The sequence below is a fragment of the Coregonus clupeaformis genome, chromosome 40 (genome assembly GCF_020615455.1).
Source record: "Coregonus clupeaformis isolate EN_2021a chromosome 40, ASM2061545v1, whole genome shotgun sequence".
NCBI classification, from domain to species: domain Eukaryota; kingdom Metazoa; phylum Chordata; class Actinopteri; order Salmoniformes; family Salmonidae; genus Coregonus; species Coregonus clupeaformis.
The window spans coordinates 1,124,332-1,146,723 of record NC_059231.1 but is presented as its reverse complement, the minus strand read 5'-3'; the positions used below and the strand labels follow the sequence as shown (position 1 = coordinate 1,146,723).

General features: G+C 40.6%; 2 protein-coding genes across 6 annotated transcripts in view; both read left to right on the top strand.

The window, feature by feature from the left end:
- LOC121555177 (scrapie-responsive protein 1) overlaps window positions 1-15,275 on the top strand; it is a 28,576-nt gene extending 13,301 nt beyond the window's left edge. For 2 of the 4 annotated variants that reach the window (XM_041869005.2, XM_041869006.2), the window contains 2 exons: window positions 13,606-13,863; window positions 14,552-15,275. In XM_041869005.2, the coding sequence (XP_041724939.1) occupies window positions 13,616-13,863; window positions 14,552-14,606 (303 nt within the window). In that variant the 5' untranslated portion in view covers window positions 13,606-13,615 and the 3' untranslated portion in view covers window positions 14,607-15,275. Of the gene's footprint in view, window positions 1-5,159; window positions 5,187-9,316; window positions 9,482-13,605; window positions 13,864-14,551 lie in introns of those variants that run through there. The other 2 variants (XM_045212041.1, XM_041869004.2) reach the window with 2 other exon arrangements.
- Window positions 15,276-20,007: 4,732 nt separating this feature from the next.
- hmgb2a (high mobility group box 2a) lies at window positions 20,008-22,313 on the top strand. Of its 2 annotated transcripts, none has more exons than XM_045212039.1 (5): window positions 20,008-20,111; window positions 20,915-21,076; window positions 21,231-21,382; window positions 21,478-21,652; window positions 21,782-22,313. In XM_045212039.1, the coding sequence occupies exons 2-5, from the start codon at window positions 20,927-20,929 to the stop codon at window positions 21,944-21,946; spliced, it is 642 nt and encodes a 213-aa protein (XP_045067974.1). In that variant the 5' UTR covers window positions 20,008-20,111; window positions 20,915-20,926; the 3' UTR covers window positions 21,947-22,313. The 2 variants fall into 2 exon arrangements, with proteins under 2 accessions (XP_045067974.1, XP_045067973.1); XM_045212038.1 differs by lacking the exon at window positions 20,008-20,111 and adding an exon at window positions 20,739-20,813.
- The last annotated feature ends 79 nt before the right edge of the window (window positions 22,314-22,392 follow it).

The window sequence follows — 22,392 nt, the reverse complement described above, 5'->3', positions numbered from 1 at the left end:
CAACGATACAACTGTGTTTCACTGTAATCCTAAATTTAAAGGACTTTGACAGTTGTATCGTTGTGGTTTACTTGGAAAATGTCATCTCTTTCCTGACCCAAACAAAAGTCAGGAAAGAGATGACATTTTCCAAGTAAACCACAACGATACAACTGTCAAAGTCCTTCAAATTTAGGATTACAGTGAAACACAAATCAAATTCACTACAGCCTCTGGGAAGACTCTATCTTTCTCTGTTACTGTTCAAGACCTCTATTTCCTCTGCTGACTGGAACTGTAAGGAAATGTGAATGGTCTCATTTCAAGGGCAGGCTCACTTGATGGAACTTGTAATATAAGTCAATGTGATATGTGACTGCTTAGGCCCTGAATAACATAAAGCCCATTTAGAAACTGAGGGAGAAATCTTGGAGACCTGCATATAGGGTATACAGGCTGTGCCCCTGGATAACAGACAACTCTGTAGTAAAAGTTACATTGACGCCTATAGAAAATGTAATATAAGTGCACAACTGTGGATAGAGGAATTTATTCTTAGGAATAACATTTATTCTAACCACAAAAGTGGGGTGTAGTTTCCTTCTCCACAAAGTGTTGTGGAGATTATTTTATTTTTTCATGCAGGATGAGGTGTAAGCAAATGTAACTAAATACTGACCTCTTGTGGTTAAGAAATGGCTTCAATCCACACAAACCTACTGACAAAGATGGATCTATTGGAGTTTTTGGCACTGGCAGTAAAATTATTATCTTATCATTTTTGATGGATTACATTGTATAGCACTTTTCCCTAGGGCTTAACGTTTTTTCTAAACCTATCAATATTTCCAATTTCCCATAGACCAAACAACAATAATCTTGCATTTCTTATCATTTTCTCCTCTCTCCCTCTACACTACAGTCAACCAACCAACCAGTCATTTACATTTACGTCATTTAGCAGACGCTCTTATCCAGAGCGATTTACAGCGCGATCAAACTGAAGACTATGGAACCATGGAGATGGCACCAAGACCAGCATATCACCACTCTGCCCTTAATAATCCATTTCAATATGTAGGCTACATATTGTTTGAGAAATTCATTTGTGAGTTAAAGGGACAATCTGCAGTTGAAACAATTACAAAGCAGGTACCCCGCATCTGTTTTGGCAAAAAGCTGAGGGATGGGCCTGGAGAAATGTAACCACTCTAAAATGCATAGATTTAATAGCAATTTTTTTGTCAACGATCTACACAAAATACTCTAATATATATTTTTAAATGTATGGAAAATAAAACACAAATGTATCTTGATTAGATAAGTATTCAACCCCTGAGTCAATACATGTTAGAATCACCTTTGACAGCGATTACAGCTGTGAGTCTTTCTGGGTAAGTCTCTAACAGCTTTGCACACCTGGATTGTACAATATTTGCCCATTGTTCTTTTCAAAATACTTCAAGCTCTGTCAAGTTGATTGTTATCATTTCTAGACAGCCATTTTCAAGTCTTGCCATAGATTTTCAAGCAGATTTAAGTCAAAACTGTAACTAGGCCACTGTCTGTTGGAAAGCAGACTGAACCAAGTTTTCCTCTATGATTTTGCTTGTGCTTAGCTCTATTCCGTTTCTTAGTCCTTGCCGATGACAAGCATACTAATAACATGATGCAGCCACCACAATGCTTGAAAATATGAAGAGTGGTACTCAGTGATGTGTTGTGTTGGATTTGCCCCAAACATACAGTAATGCTTTGTATTCAGAATCAAAAGTTAATTTCTTTGTCACATTTCTTTGCAGTATTACTTTAGTGCCTTATTGCAAGCAGGAAGCATGAGCTTGGATTATTTTTTATAATGTACAGGCTTCCTTCTTTTCACTGCCATTTAGCATTTAGGTTAGTATTGTAGAGTAACTACAATGTTGTTGATCCATCCTCAGTTTTCTCCTATCACAGCCATTAAACTCGGTAACTATTTTAAAGTCACCTTTCACCATGGTGAAATCCCTGAGCGGTTTCCTTCCTCTCCGGCAACTGAGTTAGGAAGGATGCCTGTATCTTTGTAGTGACTGGATGCATTGACACACCATCCAAAGTGTAATTAATAACTGCACCATGCTCAAAGGGATATTCAATGTCTGCCTATTTTGTTTTACCCATCTACCAATAGGAGCCCTTCTTTGCAAACCATTGGAAAACCTCCCTGGTCTTTGTGGTTGAATCTGAGCTTGAAATTCACTGCTAGACAAAGGGGCCTTACAGACAATTGTATGTGTGGGGTACAGAGATGAGGTAGTCATTTAAAAATAATGTTAAACACTATTATTGCACACAGAGTGAGTCCATGCAACATATCATGTGACATTTTTAGTCCTTAACTTATTTAGGCTTGCCATAACAAAGGGGTTGAATACTTATTGACTCAAGACATTTCTGCTTTACATTTTTTATTCATTTGTAAACATTTCTAAAAACATAATTCCACTTTGACATTATGGGGTGTTGTGTGTAGATCAGTGACAAAAAATCTAAATGTAATCCATTTTACATTCAGGCTGTAACACAACAAAATGTGGAAAAAGTCAAGGGGTGTGAATACTTTCATTTAGAAATCCACAAATTGATGTACAGCTGTAGGATCTCAATTTGAACCAGTTATCTACTGCAGAAATGTGAATTATGTGGATTATAATTAACAGACATTTTTTTAGGGGTTGATAGATTTTTCTTAGGGCAAATGAAGTCTGAAATTTCAAAGTGGAAATTACTAACTTTAGAAGCCTTTTTAAAACTCTAATATACTAAAAGTTTAAAGTTTCCTGCTGTGCAGGAAATGCTCACCAACAAAAGATTGATCATGCAACATCTGTAGCAACTGCAGATTGCCACTTAAACTTATCATGTATAATCATGCATAACGAAAAATTACTGAAGGTGACAACATAATAAAGGCATTCAACTTTTGATTCTAATCCATAATGTGTGAGCATTTTCCCTAATGAACGTGACAAACTTTCAGTGAGAAGTTGCCAGTGTGAGAATGTACCACAAGATGGTGCTATATCACCAACAATCACTTGTAGAGTACCGGTAGCCTCAATCAATACCATTTCCACTGAACAAAAATATAAATGCAACATGTAAAGTGCTGGTCCCATGTTTCATGAGCTGAAATAAAAAATCCCAGAAATGTTCCATATGCACAAAAAGCTTATTTCTCTCAAATTTTGTGTACAAATTAGTTTACATCCCTGTAGGTGAGCATTTCTCCTTTGCCAAGATAATCCATCCCCCTGACAGGTGTGGCATATCAAGAAGCTGATTACACATGTGCACCTTGTGCTAGGGACTATAAAAGGCCGCTTTAAAATCTGCAGTTTTGTCACACAACACAATGCCACAGATGTCTCAAGTTTTGAGGGAGCGTGCAATTGACATGCTGACTGCAGGAATGTTCACCTGTCTGTCTGTAATAAAGCCCGTTTGTGGGGAAAAACACATTCTCATTGGCTAGGCCTGGCTTCCCAGTGGGTGGGATTATGCCCTCCAAGGGCCACTCATGGCTGCACCCCTGCTCAGTCATGTGAGATCCATAGATTAGGGCCTAATTTATTTATTTCAATTTGACTGATTTCCTTAAATGAACTGTACCTCATTAAAATTGTTGCATGTTGCGTTTATATTTTTGTTCAGTATATATACAGTGGGGAGAACAAGTATTTGATACACTGCCGATTTTGCAGGTTTTCCTACTTACAAAGCATGTAGAGGTCTGTCATTTTTATCATAGGTACACTTCAACTGTGAGAGACAGAATCTAAAACAAAAATCAAGAAAATCACATTATATGATTTTTAAGTAATTAATTTGCAGTATTTGATCACCTACCAACCAGTAAGAATTCCGGCTCTCACAGACCTGTTAGTTTTTCTTTAAGAAGCCCTCCTGTTCTCCACTCATTACCTGTATTAACTGCACCTGTTTGAACTCGTTACCTGTATAAAAGACACCTGTCCACACACTCAATCAAACAGACTCCAAGCTCTCCACAATGGCCAAGACCAGAGAGCTGTGTAAGGACATCAGGGATAAAATGGTAGACCTGCACAAGGCTGGGATGGGCTACAGGACAATAGGCAAGCAGCTTGGTGAGAAGGCAACAACTGTTGCCGCAATTATTAGAAAATGGAAGAAGTTCAAGATGACGGTCAATCACCCTCGGTCTGGGGCTCCATGCAAATCTCACCTCGTGGGGCATCAATGATCATGAGGAAGGTGAGGGATCAGCCCAGAACTCCACGGCAGGACCTGTTCAATGACCTGAAGAGAGCTGGGACCACAGTCTCAAAGAAAACCATTAGTAACACACTACGCCGTCATGGATTAAAATCCTGCAGCGCACGCAAGGTCCCCCTGCTCAAGCCAGCGCATGTCCAGGCCCGTCTGAAGTTTGCCAATGATCATCTGGATGATCCAGAGGAGGAATGGGAGAAGGTCATGTGGTCTGATGAGACAAAAATAGAGCTTTTTGGTCTAAACTACACTCGCCGTGTTTGGAGGAAGAAGAAGGATGAGTACAACCCCAGAACACCATCCCAACCGTGAAGCATGGGGATGCTTTTCTGCAAAGGGGACAGGACGACTGCACCACATTGAGGGGAGGATGGATGGGGCCATGTATCGCGAGATCTTGGCCAACAACCTCCTTCCCTCAGTAAGAGCATTGAAGATGGGTCGTGGCTGGGTCTTCCAGCATGACAACGACCCGAAACACACAGCCAGGGCAACTAAGGAGTGGCTCCGTAAGAAGCATCTCAAGGTCCTGGAGTGGCCTAGCCAGTCTCCAGACCTGAACCCAATAGAAAATCTTTGGAGGGAGCTGAAAGTCCGTATTGCCCAGCGACAGCCCCGAAACCTGAAGGATCTGGAGAAGGTCTGTATGGAGGAGTGGGCCAAAATCCCTGCTGCAGTGTGTGCAAACCTGGTCAAGACCTACAGGAAACGTATGATCTCTGTAATTACAAACAAAGGTTTCTGTACCAAATATTAAGTTCTGCTTTTCTGATGTATCAAATACTTATAACATGCAATAAAATGCAAATGAATTACTTAAAAATCATACAATGTGATTTTCTGGATTTTTGTTTTAGATTCCGTCTCTCACTGTCACGATCGTTACATGAAGTGGACCAAGGCGCAGCGTGGTAAGCGTACATACTTTATTTAATTAACGTACTAAACACACGATCAAAACAAAACAATAAACGATACGTGAAGTCCTAGGTTAAATACACAAACCTTCCGGAACAAGATCCCACAAAACAAAAGTGCCAACAGGCTGCCTAAGTATGGTTCCCAATCAGAGACAACAAGCAACAGCTGCCTCTGATTGGGAACCACCCTGGCCAACATAGAAATACGTGAACTAGAACACCCATAGACAACTAAACATAACAAGTCCACACCCTGGCTCAACATTTAAGAGTCCCCAGAGCCAGGGCGTGACACTCACAGTTGAAGTGTACCTATGATAAAAAAATTACAGACCTCTACATGCTTTGTAAGTAGGAAAACCTGCAAAATCGGCAGTGTATCAAATACTTGTTCTCCCCACTGTACATTTTACACAGAATGCAGTTTGTTGTCAAGAAAGAGTACGGGAGACGAGGGATGGTTGTAACACTTTTTGCATTTTTGTCAATTTCTCAGAGATTGTTTGAGCTACAACATTTAAAATGTGATACAAACAACTTCCATTTGTCTGCTGCAAATTGTTATAGGTATCATCTCACCAAATCAAACAGACAGGGTGTGACTTTGTCTCAAATACATGGAGTGGAATGTTACAATTTACCCCACCTCCCAGGTCAGTTGTAACAGAATTGTGGTGAAATATAACAGTTTGAAAATATAGATAAATCATGACACGCAACAAAATATTGAAGGTCTTTATTGAGAACATGAGAACAACCTTGCCATGTTTAACATTTTGTGTGGCAGAAATAATTTAATAATAATACAAATAAAAAAATCATTTAAAAATCCTTATTCTAAAATTGATTAAATCGTTTTTTTCCCTCATCAATCTACACACAATACCCCATAATGACAAACCAAAAACAGGTTTTTAGACATTTTTGCACATGTATTAAAATTAAAAAACAGAAATATCACATTTACATAAGTATTCAGACCCTTTACTCAGTACTTTGTTGAAGCACCTTTGGCAGCGATTACAGCCTCGAGTCCTCTTGGGTATGACGCTACAAGCTTGGCACACCTGTATTTGGGGAGTTTCTCCCATTCTTCTCTGCAGATCCTCTCAAGCTCTGTCAGGTTGGATGGGGAGTTTCGCTGCACAGCTATTTTCAGGTCTCACCAGAGACGTTCGATCGGTTCAAGTTCGGGCTCTGGCATGCACTGTCAACTGTGGGACCTTATATAGACAGGTGTGTGCCTTTCCAAATCATGTCCAATCAATTGAATGTACCAAAGGTCGACTCCAATCTTGTTGTAGAAACATCTCAAGGATGATCAATGGAAGCATGATGCACCTGAGCTCAATTTCGAGTCTCGTATGTAAATAAGGTATTTCTGTTTTTTATATTTTTATAAATTTGCAAAAAAATCTAAAAACCTGTTTTTGCTTTGTCATTATGGGTTATTGTGTGTAGATTGATGAGGAAAAATGTTTATTTTGTTCATTTTAGAATAAGGCTGTAAAGTAACAAAATGTCTATCACAGGTTCTTGCTTCTTCACGAGGGCTGAAGACTAAACTGAGCATGTGCACAGTGAGTCACATGATTCTAGCTTGTTCCTGATTGGAGATATTGAAAGTGCTACAACTATCCTGTGTTACAACCATCCCCCGTCTCCCCTACTTATTGAGCTACTATAGGCCAATCAAAATATCAAATTTGTCTAATAAACTATTCTTGGCATCAACCCATCTGATGCTCCTACAATGAAACAAGGCCCATCCAAAGAAGAGTATGAAACACCCACTACAGTGTCAATTACGTCACTGAGAGTCAACTGCTAAATACTATATTTTATGGAGTATGATATGCTTTCAGAGCCCAGAAAGGCCATTTCTCAATTTTCTGTAGCCACATAATACAAAGTAAATATAGATTTGTTTAAAGTGGAAACTGCAATGGATAAAACTGTGCTGCCATACAATAAGAAGCCATTGATTTAACACATTAAGTAGATTATTAAAGTTGGCTGTGTCGGAGACTTTAACAGCCAACCAGCTCTATCAGCAGTCAGTGGAGCTCCTTTGTGTGTCAACAAGGAAAGGAGCCAAGTCCAGCTAAAGGCTATAGAGAAACTTGCATTTCCCTTCCAACTGGTTCATTTACTGCATGCATCACTTGCATATTATTCTACCAGAACAAAAAAAGAAACGTTTATTTTCAGCAAACTTAACATGTTTAAATATTTGTATGAACATAACAAGATTCAACAACTGAGACATAAACTGAACAAGTTCCACAGACATGTGACTAACAGAAATTGAATAATGTGTCCCTGAACAAAGGGGGGTCAAAATCAAAAGTAACAGTCAGTATCTGGTGTGGCCACCAGCTGCATTAAGTACTGCAGTGCATCTCCTCCTCATGTACTGCACCATATTTGCCAGTTCTTGCTGTGAGATGTTACCCCACTCTTCCACCAAGGCACCTGCAAGTTCCCTGACATTTCTGGGGGGAATGGCCCTAGCTCTCACCCTCCGATCCAACAGGTCCCAGACGTGCACAATGGGATTGAGATCTGGCCTCTTCGCTGGCCATGGCAGAACACTGACATTCCTGACTTGCAGGAAATCACGCACAGAACGAGCAGTATGGCTGGTGGCATTATCATGCTGGAGGGTCATGTCAGGATGAGCCTGCAGGAAGGGTACCACATGAGGGAGGAGGATGTCTTCCCTGTAACGCACAGCGTTGAGATTGCCTGCAATGACAACAAGCTCGGTCCGATGATGCTGTGACACACCGCCCCAGACCATGACGGACCCTCCACCTCCAAATCGATCCCGCTCCAGAGTACAGGCCTCGGTGTAACGCTCATTCCTTCGACGATAAACGCAAATCCGACCATCACCCCTGGTGAGACAAAACCGCGACTCGTCAGTGAAGAGCACTTTTTGCCAGTCCTGTCTGGTCCAGCGATGGTGGGTTTGTGCCCATAGGCGACGTTGTTGCCGGGGATGTCTGGTGAGGACCTGCCTTACAACAGGCCTACAAGCCCTCAGTCCAGCCTCTCCCAGCCTATTGCGGACAGTCCGAGCACTGACGGAGGGATTGTGCGTTCCTGGTGTAACTCTGGCAGTTGTTGTTGCCATCCTGTACCTGTCCCGCAGGTGTGATGTTCGGATGTAACGATCCTGTGCAGATGTTGTTACACGTGGTCTGCCACTGCGAGGACGATCAGCTGTCCGTCCTGTCTTCCTGTAGCGCTGTCTTAGGCTTCTCACAGTACGGACATTGCAATTTATTGCCCTGGCCACATCTGCAGTCCTCATGCCTCCTTGCAGCATGCCTAAGGCACGTTCACGCAGATGAGCAGGGGCCTTGGGCATCTTTCTTTTGGTGTTTTTCAGAGTCAGTAGAAAGGCCTCTTTAGTGTCCTAAGTTTTCATCTGTGACCTTAATTGCCTACCGTCTGTAAGCTGTTAGTGTCTTAACGACCGTTCCACAAGTGCATGTTCATTAATTGTTTATGGTTCATTGAACAAGCATGGGAAACAGTGTTTCAACCCTTTACAATGAAGATCTGTGAAGTTATTTGGATTTTTATGAATTATCTTTGAAAGATAGGGTCCTGAAAAAGGGACGTTTCTTTTTTTGCTGAGTTTAGCATCCAACACGTCTGATTGCAACACTCACAGCAATTCAGATGCTTTAGAGAGTTTCAGTGAATGGCAACATTCAGTATCAGGCATTCATTCATTCGCTCTTGGACGGTTTTCTATTGAAATGCAAAATGGCTGATTTACAACCAACTAAAATTCAAAAACACATTGAAAAACATACATACTAAAAATGTAGCCTACTACTTCAAGGATGCTAAATTGGTATTATACGTTAATCTGGATGTGAACAAACGCTGCTTGTCCGCTAAACTGTAAAAACCATGATTCAGACCCCGTTGATGTACTTTTCCACAGCATATATGAACTAAATCTGTCTGAGACTGAGGGTTTTGGTTTGGATCATTCCCCAATGCTGGCCTCCTCTCTTCACCCTCTACAGTACTTGCATGTAACCATGGTGTTATTTTCGTGAGATGCAGAGTGTGGACTTAATCAATGCCCTTGGTTATTTCTCTGGTTTACAGGGTGAGAGGAGAGAGGGCAGAGATGGTCATACTCTTAGCATGGGGTAGAGTAGGAACAAAGACTCCTCTGTTTTCTGTTTTATACTTACTAAATGTACCCAATGAAAACGGTTTAGAAGCTACTGCCTTTCCTGAGGAGAGCACTTCATGAGGTAGGGGCTAATTTAATCAGCAGATAATGTTATGCAGTTGGAAATATAATAATGATGAGGAGTTATAAGTAAATTAAGATGAGTGCTTTTTGAGGTCGGTTCGATAATAAAAAAATTATAGTGGTTTTCGATTTCGGTTTCGAAATCTTTGCAATAATTGGGTTATGGTAATATAATTGAAATGCAAATAATACTGAATCTATTTAAAGCACAATGTTTAATTTAGTGGCATAAACTGCATAGCAAATAGGCTGAATATCCACCAATCTTTAAAATAACAGATGAATGCAATATTTATTTGGATGGTGAAATTTAAATGAGTGATTCTGTAAAAAAAAAAAAAAAGATGTCCAGTATCAATTTTGTTGCAAATTGAAAAATGTTATACCCTGAGAGGACGTCCTAATTATGCTAGGATCAAATTCTACAATCAACAACATCATAACACTATGTGAATCAGGGCCGTAGTTAAGTTAAAGTGCCTTCAGAAAGTATATACACCCCTAGACTTTTTCCACATGTTGTCGCGTTACAGCCTGACTTTAAAATGGATTAAATTGAGATTATTTTGTCAGTAGCCTTCAGAAAATACCCTATAATGTAAAAGTGGAATTATACAAATTAATTTTTAAAAAGTCATAAAATATTTAAAGTTGAAATGTCTTGAGTCAATAAATATTCAACCCCTTTGTTATGGCAAGCCTAAATAAGTTCAGGAGTAAAAATGTGCTTAAAAAGTCACATAATAAGTTGCATGGACTCACCCTGTGTACAATAATAGTGTTTAGAATTATTTTTGAATGAGTACCTAATTTCTGTAACCCACACATACAATTAACTGTAAGGTCCCTCAGTCGAGCAGTGAATTTCAAACACAGATTCATCCACAAAGAGCAGGGAGGTTTTCCAATGCCTCGCAAAGAAGGGCACCATTTAGTAGATCAAATAAAGCAGACATTGAATATCCATTTGAGCATGGTGAACTTATTAATTACACTTTCAATGGTTTATCAATACACCCAGTCACTACAAAGATACAGGCGTCCTTCCTAACTCAGTTGCCGGAGAGGAAGGAAACCACTAAGGAATTTCAACATTAAAACAGTTACAGAGTTTAATGGCTGTGATAGGAGAAAATTGAGGATGGATCAACAACATTGTAGTTACTCCACAATACTAACCTAATTGACAGAGTGAAAAGAAGGACATCTGTACGGAATGAAAATATTCCAAAACATGCATCCTGTTTGCAACAACACACTAAAGTAATACTGCAAAAAAATGTGGCAAAGCAATTCACTTTTTGTCCTGAATACAAAGTGTTATGTTTGGGGCAAATCCAATAGAACACATTACTGAGTACCACTCTACCTATTTCCAAGCATAGTGGTGGCTGGTTTCAGGATAAAAAAGAAACGTAATGGAGCTAAGCACAGGCAAAATCCTAGAGGAAAACCTGGTTCTGTTTGCTTTCCACCAGACACTGGGATATGAATTCACTGTTCAGCAGGACAATAACCTAAAACACAAGGTCAAATCTACACTGGAGTTGCTTGCCAAGAAGACAGTGAATGTTCCTGAGTGAAAAATCTATGGCAAAATCTGAAAATGGTTGTCTAGCAATGATCAACAACCAGCAGCTTGAAGAATTTTGAAAAGAATAATGGGCAAATGTTGCACAATCCAGTTGTGGAAAGCTCTTAGAGACTTACCCAGAAAGACTCACAGCTGTAATCACTGCCAATAGTGTTTATACCAAGTATTGACTCAGGTGTGTGAATACTTAGTAAATGAAATATTTCTGTTTTTAATTTTCAATAAACTTGCTAAAATGTCTAAAAACTTTTCACTTCATCATTTTGGGGTATTGTGTGTAGATTGGTGTTTAATCCATGTTGAATTCAGGCTGTAACACATCACAATGTGGAATAAGTCAAGGGGTATGAATACTTTCTGAAGGAATAGTGAGGACACCGTGGTCTGGACCTCTGTAATTTTTTCTAATTAAAATATATATATATATATATAAATTAGTCTAGTTAGTTTAGCCAGCTATCTGAACTTTTAGTAATCATGGCCGAATTACGTGCCCAGGACCCTGACCTCCAGGGGGCCCCCATTGATTTTATTAGTCACTCTCACTCAGATATCATATCTCTTAAATGTAATCTAAAATGTAATCTATGTAATCTCCAAAAGTAATTATTTATCATTAGAGGGCTATAAACAATAACTAGTAATGCTGCATACTCCAAGAACGGTTAAAATATCACCTTTCTGATAAAAATAGTTATAAATTGCTGAGGTGTAATCACTTTTGAGGACATAAGCTCAAGTACACAATAGAAATATGATAAAAATAGGATTCTTATTTTGTCTGTATTTCCTATTCAACAAAACTGTGTGATAAGGCTTGAAATATAGTATAATTAAATTATAAAACGAATAACTATAAGATCTCACCTTCCTTATTACTGTAAAAATATATATTTGTATGTCTAGTGTTAGAGAAAATGTGCAGGACTCTCTTGATCAAAACGTCTGCCCCCTCCGCTGTGAACGTCACACGAGAGAGCTCTAGCTTGGCTTCCTAAACTCGTTAGGAACTCGCCTTTTATCTTATTATTGTCTGTCTAGGACAAACAGAAAGTGTTTTTTGTTTAAAAACTATTCATATTTTTAGATTACTGTGATAAAGTTGGTTATAAATCGATCTCTGAATGTGCTCGAGCGACGAAACCGCTCTATCCTGCTGCGCTACGATATAAGGAGTTTTAAGGCATGTGCTTTGTTGGTGGCTGTGATGTATGGTCTAGCTAGGAGTTGCTGGACAGTCAGAATAGCGAATAATGGTAGGAGGGACGGCCCAGCTTCAAGTGGTGTCAGATTTCACATCTTAAACAAAGATTATGGATATACTGACAAGATACATGTCTCTCCGCCCTAACAGTGGGAGTCGTTGTCCACAAAGCTACGCGGTGGGCTGGCTAGATCCCGCCTATCCTTTCTTTGGATTGGTGGATACATCTCATTATTGTAATCTCGTTTTAAATTCGATTAGGATTGCTGACGTCACCGTCTGTATTCAATGGAGACAGATACTACGCTACTAGCCTCATGCAATGAATATGCATAGCCAGCTCGAGACAATTCCCATATAAGGTGCTTTTTCTCAAAATTGCCGGGATGTCACGTGTCCTACTTATATCAGTACACTCATAACAACTTAAGCATTAGGAAACTATTATTCGATTAAATAAAACTCACGTATCAAATAAGACATTATTTTTTGGGGTTGACCAAATTCGACACTCTTGGTGGGCGAAACAACGTAAAACGCCACCTGCTGAAGTGAGACAGATTTTCCGCCGAGTTGGGCCTCTCTATTCCTCTTCATCGCTGTCCTAAATTACACAAGCGGAAGAGATACACTCATAAATCCTTGATAACCAGGGCTACCGCTCGATGCAAGACATTTCGATTAAAAATTTCCTCAGATCCATTTTATAAGCGAAAATGTCGAACCGGTACCAGAACCACGCAGATCCTATATACAGGGGATTTATATCTTTAACATGGCATAAATCATGTCAAAATGTGTAAAATTACAGGAAATTAGCTGTAAAACTGCAACAAAAAGTTATGTAAAGCAAAACATATTTGTTTACCTTTTGTTAATAAAATAACAAATATTCTAACAGATCCCTCAGTACATATTTACGTGTTTAATCCCGGTGCTGTTAATGTGAGTTAATGTAGTGGCTAATTGTATAGCTAATAGGCTATGTGTTTGTCGATCAACTGAGGTAAATGAAGCTACAGCAACCAATGTGATAATGGCTGGGTTCATTTTTGCCTGTATTTGCTGTTCTCCAAATAGCATTTTAGATTATTTTAAAAATTGTATAGAAATGCAATAAATTGACTTAAACTTTCAAAAAATATCCATCCACCCCCTCTTGACCTCACTCAAACTCAGACCCTGCCTACGGCCCTGATGGGAATAGATTTTTATGGTTTGGATTTGTATTTAAGGTTCAAATGTATTTATATATTAATGATTGGGGTGCCCTTGGAGACATTATAACTAATTATATACATTATTTATTTCGTCCTATTTACAGCTTGATCAAAATGAAGGCACTTCTCATTGCTGCTATTCTCTTGGTTGGACTATTGGCAATGGGCAGCGAGGCCATTCCATCAAACCGCTGGTCCTGCTACAAGAAAGTCTTGAAGGACAGGGACTGTCGCAATATCGGCATCACCAACGGAGTTGCGACCATGCGACCCATCGATTCCCTGCAGAACCATTTCTGGGAGGGGAACAAATGCGACATGGTGTGCTACTGTAACTTCAGTGAGCTTCTCTGCTGCCCAAGGTACAGAAATTCCATTCTCCGCCAGTAGGCGGCGCCCATCATCAGCACACATACACAGTCTATGTTAATACCGTTCTGGGACAGTGGATGGCTCTGTGGTACTGTTATGTGCACTGGAGGCCGAATCGAGGCCGGCGGGCAGTTAGGCGCCAATTATAGTTGGGAACGAATTGGATCCAGTCACAGGCTGCCCAGTGAACACTGCCTACATTGTGGTTATCATAAGCCACCTATTAATACAGTCAGGCACGTGTGCCTGCTGCCCTGCAGTGAGCTGTGGTGTGGAGTTGACTTCTGTTTCTTTCACTGGTCAGTTAAAAGGTCGTTCATGCTGTTTTTACGTCATCTCCTTTGCTCATGTAATGCAAATACACTATGGCTAGGCCTATACATGTTGGCTCTGTTTTTAGTCAGCTGTTGAGTACAGAGAAGTGTTTTTCCTTTAAAGAGGCACTATATGCTTGGAATCCAAACTCGGAGTTAATCAGTTTGCGAACACAATTTATCCGTTTATCAATTGAAAAGAATGCCATTCTTGACTAGATGCTTCCTTCATTAACTAGGCCATTTTCTCCTGAACCGCATGGTCCATCCACTAGAAACTCATGGACAGCTTACCATAGCCTTGGATTCCAGGCTAATAGGGCAATATACTAAACACATGTTTTTTATTTTTATGTTGTTCCAGGGATGTCTTCTTTGGACCCAAAATCTCCTTTATAATTCCATGCAAACCCATCTGAGCCATCAGTCGTTTGAATGGACAGTGAACACGGACGGTGCAATCTTCTGAATGGAAACAATGAGAGAGTAAATGGGGCCAAGGGTGATGGGCCCATCCAATCCAGACTACAGGGTTACATGCATTTCATTCTTCACTTCAAGACAGCTACACAACTACAGATTCAGAAGGCTGGACCTAAAGCAAAAGCACAAGCTTTGAAGCTGGAAGAAATGAGCCCCCCCTTTCACAATACTTGGGCCTACAAATAAAATGCATTATTTTCAGTTTCAAATACAGCAGCTAGTATATTTATTATCTGTGAAGACAATTCAATAAATGCAGCCTGTGTCCCTCCTTTGCCAAGGCTACAGTTCAACACTTGTATATCTGACTTGGCAGACCCTTACTTTGGCATTCGCAATGATGTGACACTCCCCCATTATCTACGCCCAAACGTAAACAGATCTCACTATTTGGCAATAGTAGTAGTTATTGTACATCTAAAACTATTATTCAATAGTAAATACTATGCCATTCATGAGAGACATTCCATTTTATATTCAAGGCTATTAAATGCAGTAAATGTCCGCAGGATCATAAAATGTGATGTTGTGATTTACATTTACATTTTAGTCATTTAGCAGCCGCTTTTATCCAGGGCGACTTACAGTTAGTGAGTGCATACATTTTCATACTGGCCCCCCGTGGGAAACGAACCCACAACACTGGCGTTGCAAGCGCCATGCTCTACCAACTGAGCATGATTTTATATGGATGAAACATGTAGGCTGTACAACTGTATTGTAAATGTGTTTGCAAAAAGATTATAGTATTGTGTGTGTTAAATGTCTTACTAGGCCTAACTAACATAGCACTATAGATAACCTAGACCGGTGGAGCTGTTTTAACAAGTTGTTCTACTGCTCCATGACATCTCCTTGTACTTATCCAATGATTTTGTATCAATTACAACACTGTATGTGACAATATTAATAAACAGATCGGTTTGAGTGTTATTTTGCCTGCAGGCCTTACTTGGCATATTATGAAACCACCTTTGGAACTGAATTAAGGCTCTTGAGTGGGTAAGATTTATTTACGGATTCACTGTTATTCTCCTATTCTATACAGTCACTGATAATAGAGTCCAGTGACTGTAGAATAGGCCCATAGTGAAGGATGTCAAATCGCACAAGGGGTACAATGCATCTAATCATACTTCAGCCCTCAGTTCAAAGTAAACACACATAAACCACCCATTAAACCACCCATAAACTGCTATACTGTGGTCCTCTGTAGCTCAGCTGGTAGAGCACGGCGCTTGTAACGCCAAGGTAGTGGGTTCGATCCCCGGGACCACCCATACACAAAAATGTATGCACGCACGACTGTAAGTCGCTTTGGATAAAAGCGTCTGCTAAATGGCATATTATTATTATTATTTTCCCTATGTCTAAAATCATATACAAGTTGAGACAAATCAATCCACTGTTTGCATTGTAACTCGTGCGAAAAACTCGGTACTGAGGATGGTAATTAGAGAGGAATCGAGCCTGCACTCTCCTGCCACCTTTAACACCTATGTTTGACACCCCGTGGATAAAGTCATCTGCTTCCCACAATGAGGATCCAGTATGAATGGGCTCTCGGGCCCAGCGGGTATGTGAAAGGGTGTTTTGTCAGTTGGGCCCATTGGTAAACAACTGGGGGGCTTACAGTTTTATGCTAATGCTGATTGTTTTGTGGTCTCCTTTTGCTTGTGAGGCTATGTGCTTTTACTATGGGGCTGGGTGAGAAGGGCGGTGTTGGTGAGGCTAGAAAGGAAACTTGAGCGTCTACTTTACATCTTTTGTCTTGTTGTGGCCTTTCTTTCATTTGGTATATAACCATTTGGTATGCTATTTGTCCACATTTACTATAGTTTAGCAGCAAATTCAACTCTGACAATTGTTTACAGTGCTTAATTGTGACTTTCCAATTTGCCCAGCTACTGTGTAGGCCTCTGGGGTGGCAGGTAGCCTAGGGGTTAAGAGTGTTGGGCTAGTAACCAAATCCCTGTGCCGACTAGGTGAAAAATCTGTCGACGTGCCCTTGAGCAAGGCACTTCACCCTAATTACTCCAGGGTTGCTGTCAATAATGGCTAATCCTTGGCTGTGACCCCACTCGCTAAGGGTGACTCAGGGGGAGTGGGATATGCACATTTCCAATTCACATGTGTATAATACACACTTGTACATGTGTGAAATAGGACAAATGTAAGCACCAACCTAATGGGCAAGTGTAAACAATGGCCTACTATATCATAACAGAAGCCTACTACTATTTGGTGCTATGAAATGAGAATAAAAAACATTACTGTACTGGAAGCTCCTTGCACCTTCTAGGAATCTTCCCCTCCAAGTGCAGCTGCTATGGTGGCCTTCAACATAGTGACAACATGGACGCTCAGGCACATTGACACTGGAGCAGCTGAGGCCTGCAGGAGAAAAGACACTCACAATAAATCTTGACATACAACCCCAACAACACTGTTTACTTTTTTCTCCTCCTGACACACTAAAACCGGTTTGAGCTGAACAGCTCCAGTTCCACTGAGGCCCTGGCTGTGAGAAAGCATTACAGAACAGGAGGAATGAAGCAGGGTTGTGACTTGATGGAGTACAGCTACGACCGGAAGTTACTTTTCGAAAACATAACCGGTTAGGAGAGCATTATAGCTAACCCTAACCCTTTTCCTAAATCTCCTAACCTGCTATGTTAATTCTCCTGACCTGCTGCGTAAATTCTCCTAACCTCCTACGAAAAAAGTAACTTCAGGTTGTAGCTGTATAGGCTACCACCTAGTTTCTACTATGAAGCAGCCTGACTGAGAGAACAATATAATATAATATGCCATTTAGCAGACGCTTTTATCCAAAGCGACTTACAGTCATTTGTGCATACATTTTTACATATGGGTGGTCCCAGGGTTCGAACCCACTACCCTGGCATCACAAGCGCCATGCTCTACTAATGGAGCTACAGAGGACAACAGTGAAGACGGCTGAAAATTGCTAATGCTAGCCACAAAGTAGGCCCTTTTCATTTTTCAATAGAAGCGCCATAGGTTTCCTTTGGGGGTACACTCTTAGAAAAAAGGGTTCCAAAAGGGTTCTTCGGCTGTCCCCATTCGAGAACCCTTTTTGGTTCCGGGTAGAACCCCTTTTGGTTCCAGGTAGAACTCTTTTGGGTTCCGTGTAGAACCCTTTACACAGAGGGTTATACATGGAACCAAAAAGAGTTCTACCTGGAACCAAAAAGGGTTCTTCAAAGGGTTCTCCTATGGGGACAGCTGAAGAACCCTTTTAGGTTCTAGATAGCACCTTTTTTTTTCTAAGAGTGGGTACAATAAAATGGGTACATGTATTGCTGATGCATCAAAATAGCTCAGGTATGTTACCTAGTAAGTCTATCTGAGAGTGCAGCTAAGGACATGGGGACAGTAGCTAGCAAACACACATTGATGCTGCAATAATGTACATCAATTTGTGAGAATATACATATTTGTCTGTAGTATTGATTGCTGCACTGATTGATTAGGGGAAAATGATCATGCTGGCTGCAACCTGGTCTCAGAGCATTTCATATGATTATGTATGTAAATTCGATACCCCCCATTTACATTTTACATTTTAGTATGATATGTTTAGTTTTGTATAGTATGGTATGCATTAATTTGTGGATGTCCATCACCCATTTCGTATTTACATTTAAGTCATTTAGCAGACGCTCTTATCCAGAGCGACTTACAGTTAGTGAGTGCATAATTTTTTTTTCATACTGCCCCCCCGTGGGAAACGAACCCACAACCTTGCCATTGCAAGCGCCATGCTCTACCAACTGAGCCACAGGTGACTATGATATGTTATGCTTTACAATTAATATTATATGCAACGAATTTTCAAAATGTACAATATGTTAAGAATTTTCTTTAGCTAGCTGGCTAACATTAGCTAGGTTAGGGGTTAGGGTTATGTTTAGGAGTTAGGTTAAAGGGTTAAGGTTAGGGGAAGGGTTAGTTAAAAGGGTTAACGTTAGGTTTAGGGGAAGGGTGAGCTGCAAAGTAGCCAAAAAGTAGTAAGTGGTTGAAAATATGCTAATTAGCTAAAATAATAAAGTTGTCCACGATGAGATTCAAACTCACAACCTTTGGGTTGCTAGACATTCGCATTATACCCTACCCGTTTTTGCCTTAAGTAAAAATGTGTCTTATGTAAACATACCAAAAGTAACATATCATACTAATTTGAGTGACCCGGATTTACTTTACTATGTTACGTCTAGTCTATGAGACCAGGCTGCAACAATAGGCTAGGCTAGGCTATAGGCTTAACTAGGCTATATAAAGCTACCACTAGTCCAATATTGCAATGATATCCTGATTTAAGACTGCTTGAAAACAAAAGCTTCAGTCGCGTGGCGTGGCTTTATTTTGCAGAGACATGGCTACAATGTCTGCTGCTCGGTAGTACAACACAAGGCGTGGGAGCACATTGGGGTCGCATCCGCACGCAGCTGACAGCTGTTCCCCTGCTGCGCCTTTGTGCTCGGGCTCTACGGTTATGGTGGAGCTTGCTGTTACATTTCTGACTGGCTAGACTGCACACTTGCACATGGAAACATTTGAGCACATATAAGAGCTCAGGCAAAACGTATCAATGGCTGTGTGGGGTCAATCTGTAGTAACATTGGTAACACTATGTCTGAAATATCGAAAACGTTTTACACCTTTACATGCATACATACATGTTATTTGCTTTGCATGTTGAAATCTAGCTCAAATATCTGCGCATGTTGTTGCAATCTAGCTCAAATCTGATTGGCTTAATTTTAGTTTCATTTCATGATCATTCACTTTGACTACTGGCATCGGTTTATCTCGCAGCTCAAGCATTTTATCGTGTTGTTATTTTCATCAATAACTGTTCATTTCCATTGTTTCCTAAATTATCTGATGGGCTAGCAGTGGCAACGGTCCGTGTTATTATGGATCCTTGGGACGCCCCCCCCATTGAAATTAACATTTTAAATGGTTACGGTAGGCTAAGGGTTAAGGTTAGGGTAAGGTAAGGGTTATGGTTAAAGTCTGGGTAAGGGTTAAGATTAGGGAAGGGACGTCCCAATGATCCCAGATAGCACTGACCCAGTGGGAACGGGCATCCGACACACAACCCCCATTAAAGCGTTTAGGCTTTTGGCGCCATCTATTTTAAATCCCCACTCCGGCCAATCACAGGGGTTTTCCATTAAGCTGCCACAGACAACCTTGACAGTCTCAAAATATAGACATTCAGCCAATCCAAACGCCGTTCATGGCCTGCGTCCCAGATTCAAATGTAAATGCATAATTTCAGCCAACCGTATGACAAGTGGGAGGAGCTGAAAAAACATTTAATCAAGTTTGTGCGGACTGTCTCCCACCTCACAAAACAGTGCGAAGGACTTTGCATTGGCACTCATTGTACTTGTGTGGCTGGATAATAGGTGAGTAAGGGAAATTCTACGCTTCTCAAAATCCTTAGCGTTTTTCTACATGTAAAGTTTGTTTTTAAAATGGTTTTGAACTTCAGGCAAAACCCCTCAAATGCTTACTGAAGGATATCTGTGGTTTTCTATTTTACTCAACTAGCCAGCGAAGTTTGGAAGCGCGCGCTGTGATGCAGTTGCTATTTAGCTAGCTAAAACTTGATGCAATCAAACACATTTAAATATACTTTATTTTTGTGGTCGTAGCAAGGCACTTAGATTGTTCGGTATGATAAGGAACATTTCCGCCCAGAAAATACTTTTTGGGTACTTCTTTCAGACATAACATGCTAAAATGCAACATCGTGCTAGCTAGTTGGCTGGCTATGTTGCACGATGCATTCCATACTTGCAGCCATTGACTGCGCTAGCCTAGCTAACGTCGTTACTAAACTCTTAACTTCGATCAGCCTGGCAGAAATAGTTTAAGTAACCTTTCGGTGTTTTATTTATGACTAACAGGTTTCGTATCATTCTGATGACAAATGTATCAGTGTTTAAATGGTTTTCTCGTACTTATGGACAACATTTGTTGGGGGGATTTGGTTTAGGCGGGAAACAAAATGGAGGGATGCTTATTGTCCTGGCCGTATGGCCACAATGAAGCAGGAACTCAATCGGATTAGCGCGGTTTCGCGTCCTTGGGCTGTCCGTGGATTGGTTTGCCGGCTTGTTTACTCAGTGGTACCATCCGAATACATTATATATTTTTAGAGGTTTTATTCAATTTTTGCTTAATATTGTTTTTACTTATTTTTCAGAATATAGCAGCCATGCCGGGTAAAGATCCTAATAAGCCGAAAGGAAAGACTTCTTCCTATGCGTTCTTTGTTGCGACGTGCCGGGAAGAACACAAGAAAAAACACCCAGGAACTTCAGTGAACTTTTCCGAGTTCTCAAAGAAATGCTCAGAGAGGTGGAGGGTAAGTTCTGACTGAGCCGCCGCCATGTAAAAGTTGTTTTTCCGGGGGGAGGGGGGCGGGGCAAAGCGTGCCTACGAAACAGTTAGCAAATCGATGTATCAAATGGTGGGGATTTCGAGCAACATGGAGGCTTACGCATTTTTCTGTTTTCCAGACCATGTCTGCAAAAGAGAAGGTCAAGTTTGAGGACATGGCCAAGGGTGACAAAGTCCGTTATGACAAGGACATGAAGGGTTATGTGCCCCCCAAGGGCTCTAAGGCAGCAGGAAAGAGAAAGAAGGACCCCAATGCCCCCAAGAGGCCGCCGTAAGTACTTCACTTAGAACTCTACAGAAATCAATACAGTTGTATATGTTCAGATTTTGGAACTAAATGTGTTCTCAACATTCTATCCCCAATAGATCTGCATTTTTTGTGTTCTGCGCTGAACACCGCGGCAGAATCAAGGCCGATAACCCAGGCATGGGCATTGGAGACATCGCCAAGCAGCTGGGTCTGCTGTGGGGCAAGCAGACTCCCAAAGACAAGCAGCCACACGAGGCAAAGGCTGCCAAGCTGAAGGAGAAGTATGAAAAGGTAAGGTCCACTCCAGAACCACTTCAACTACCACTTATAGAACACTTATCATGGCTGACTAGAACCGGTGTAGAACACATGTCATAAAACATCCAAGTCCATTTTTGTTAACTGAAGTGTTTGTTGTAGGATGTTGCTGCCTACAAGGCTAAGGGAGGCGCAGGTGCAACTGCTAAGAGTGGACCCGGCAGGCCAGTAGTTGGCAAGAAGGCAGCGCCCATGGATGATGATGATGACGATGATGAGGAGGATGATGATGAGGAAGATGAGGAAGATGATGAGGATGATGACTAAACTGCCTGGAAACTTGAGCTGGAGTATTTGCAAAACAATGTGAACCTTACAATGTAACATTTATAGCATTTTGGATTTTTCAGAACATGTACAGTGATGTGCAATGGCTGCAATAATGCATACAGGGGTCATATTGTGCTGTCTTGTAAATTTAACAGCTCTTATTCTCAAAGCACTGCTTGTTTTGTCTTTGGATGGTGGCATGTTCTTTTCCGCCCTATATTGATATCGTTTCCACTGCCGTTTTAAGAAATACAAGGAACAATGTGTAGACGTTTGCAACCCATTTTTAACGTGGAGCTTAAATTGTTTCAGTGTAGAATGATTTCTTTTTATAATAAAATTTTGTTTTGTATATTATGATTAACTCTTGCCTCGTTGATGACTACAAGTTAGACACAGGCTGCGTTTAGACAAGCAGCCCAACTCTGATAATATGCAATTTA

What these genes read in the sequence shown, in the direction of transcription:
- hmgb2a (XM_045212038.1), top strand. Translation starts at nt 20,745, where the DNA reads ATGGCCACAATGAAGCAGGAACTCAATCGGATTAGCGCGGTTTCGCGT. An exon ending in CTTGGGCTGTCCGTGGATTG is followed by an intron (nt 20,814 to 20,914) that starts GTTTGCCGGCTT and finishes CTTATTTTTCAG; the next exon opens with AATATAGCAGCCATGCCGGG. An exon ending in AATGCTCAGAGAGGTGGAGG is followed by an intron (nt 21,077 to 21,230) that starts GTAAGTTCTGAC and finishes TCTGTTTTCCAG; the next exon opens with ACCATGTCTGCAAAAGAGAA.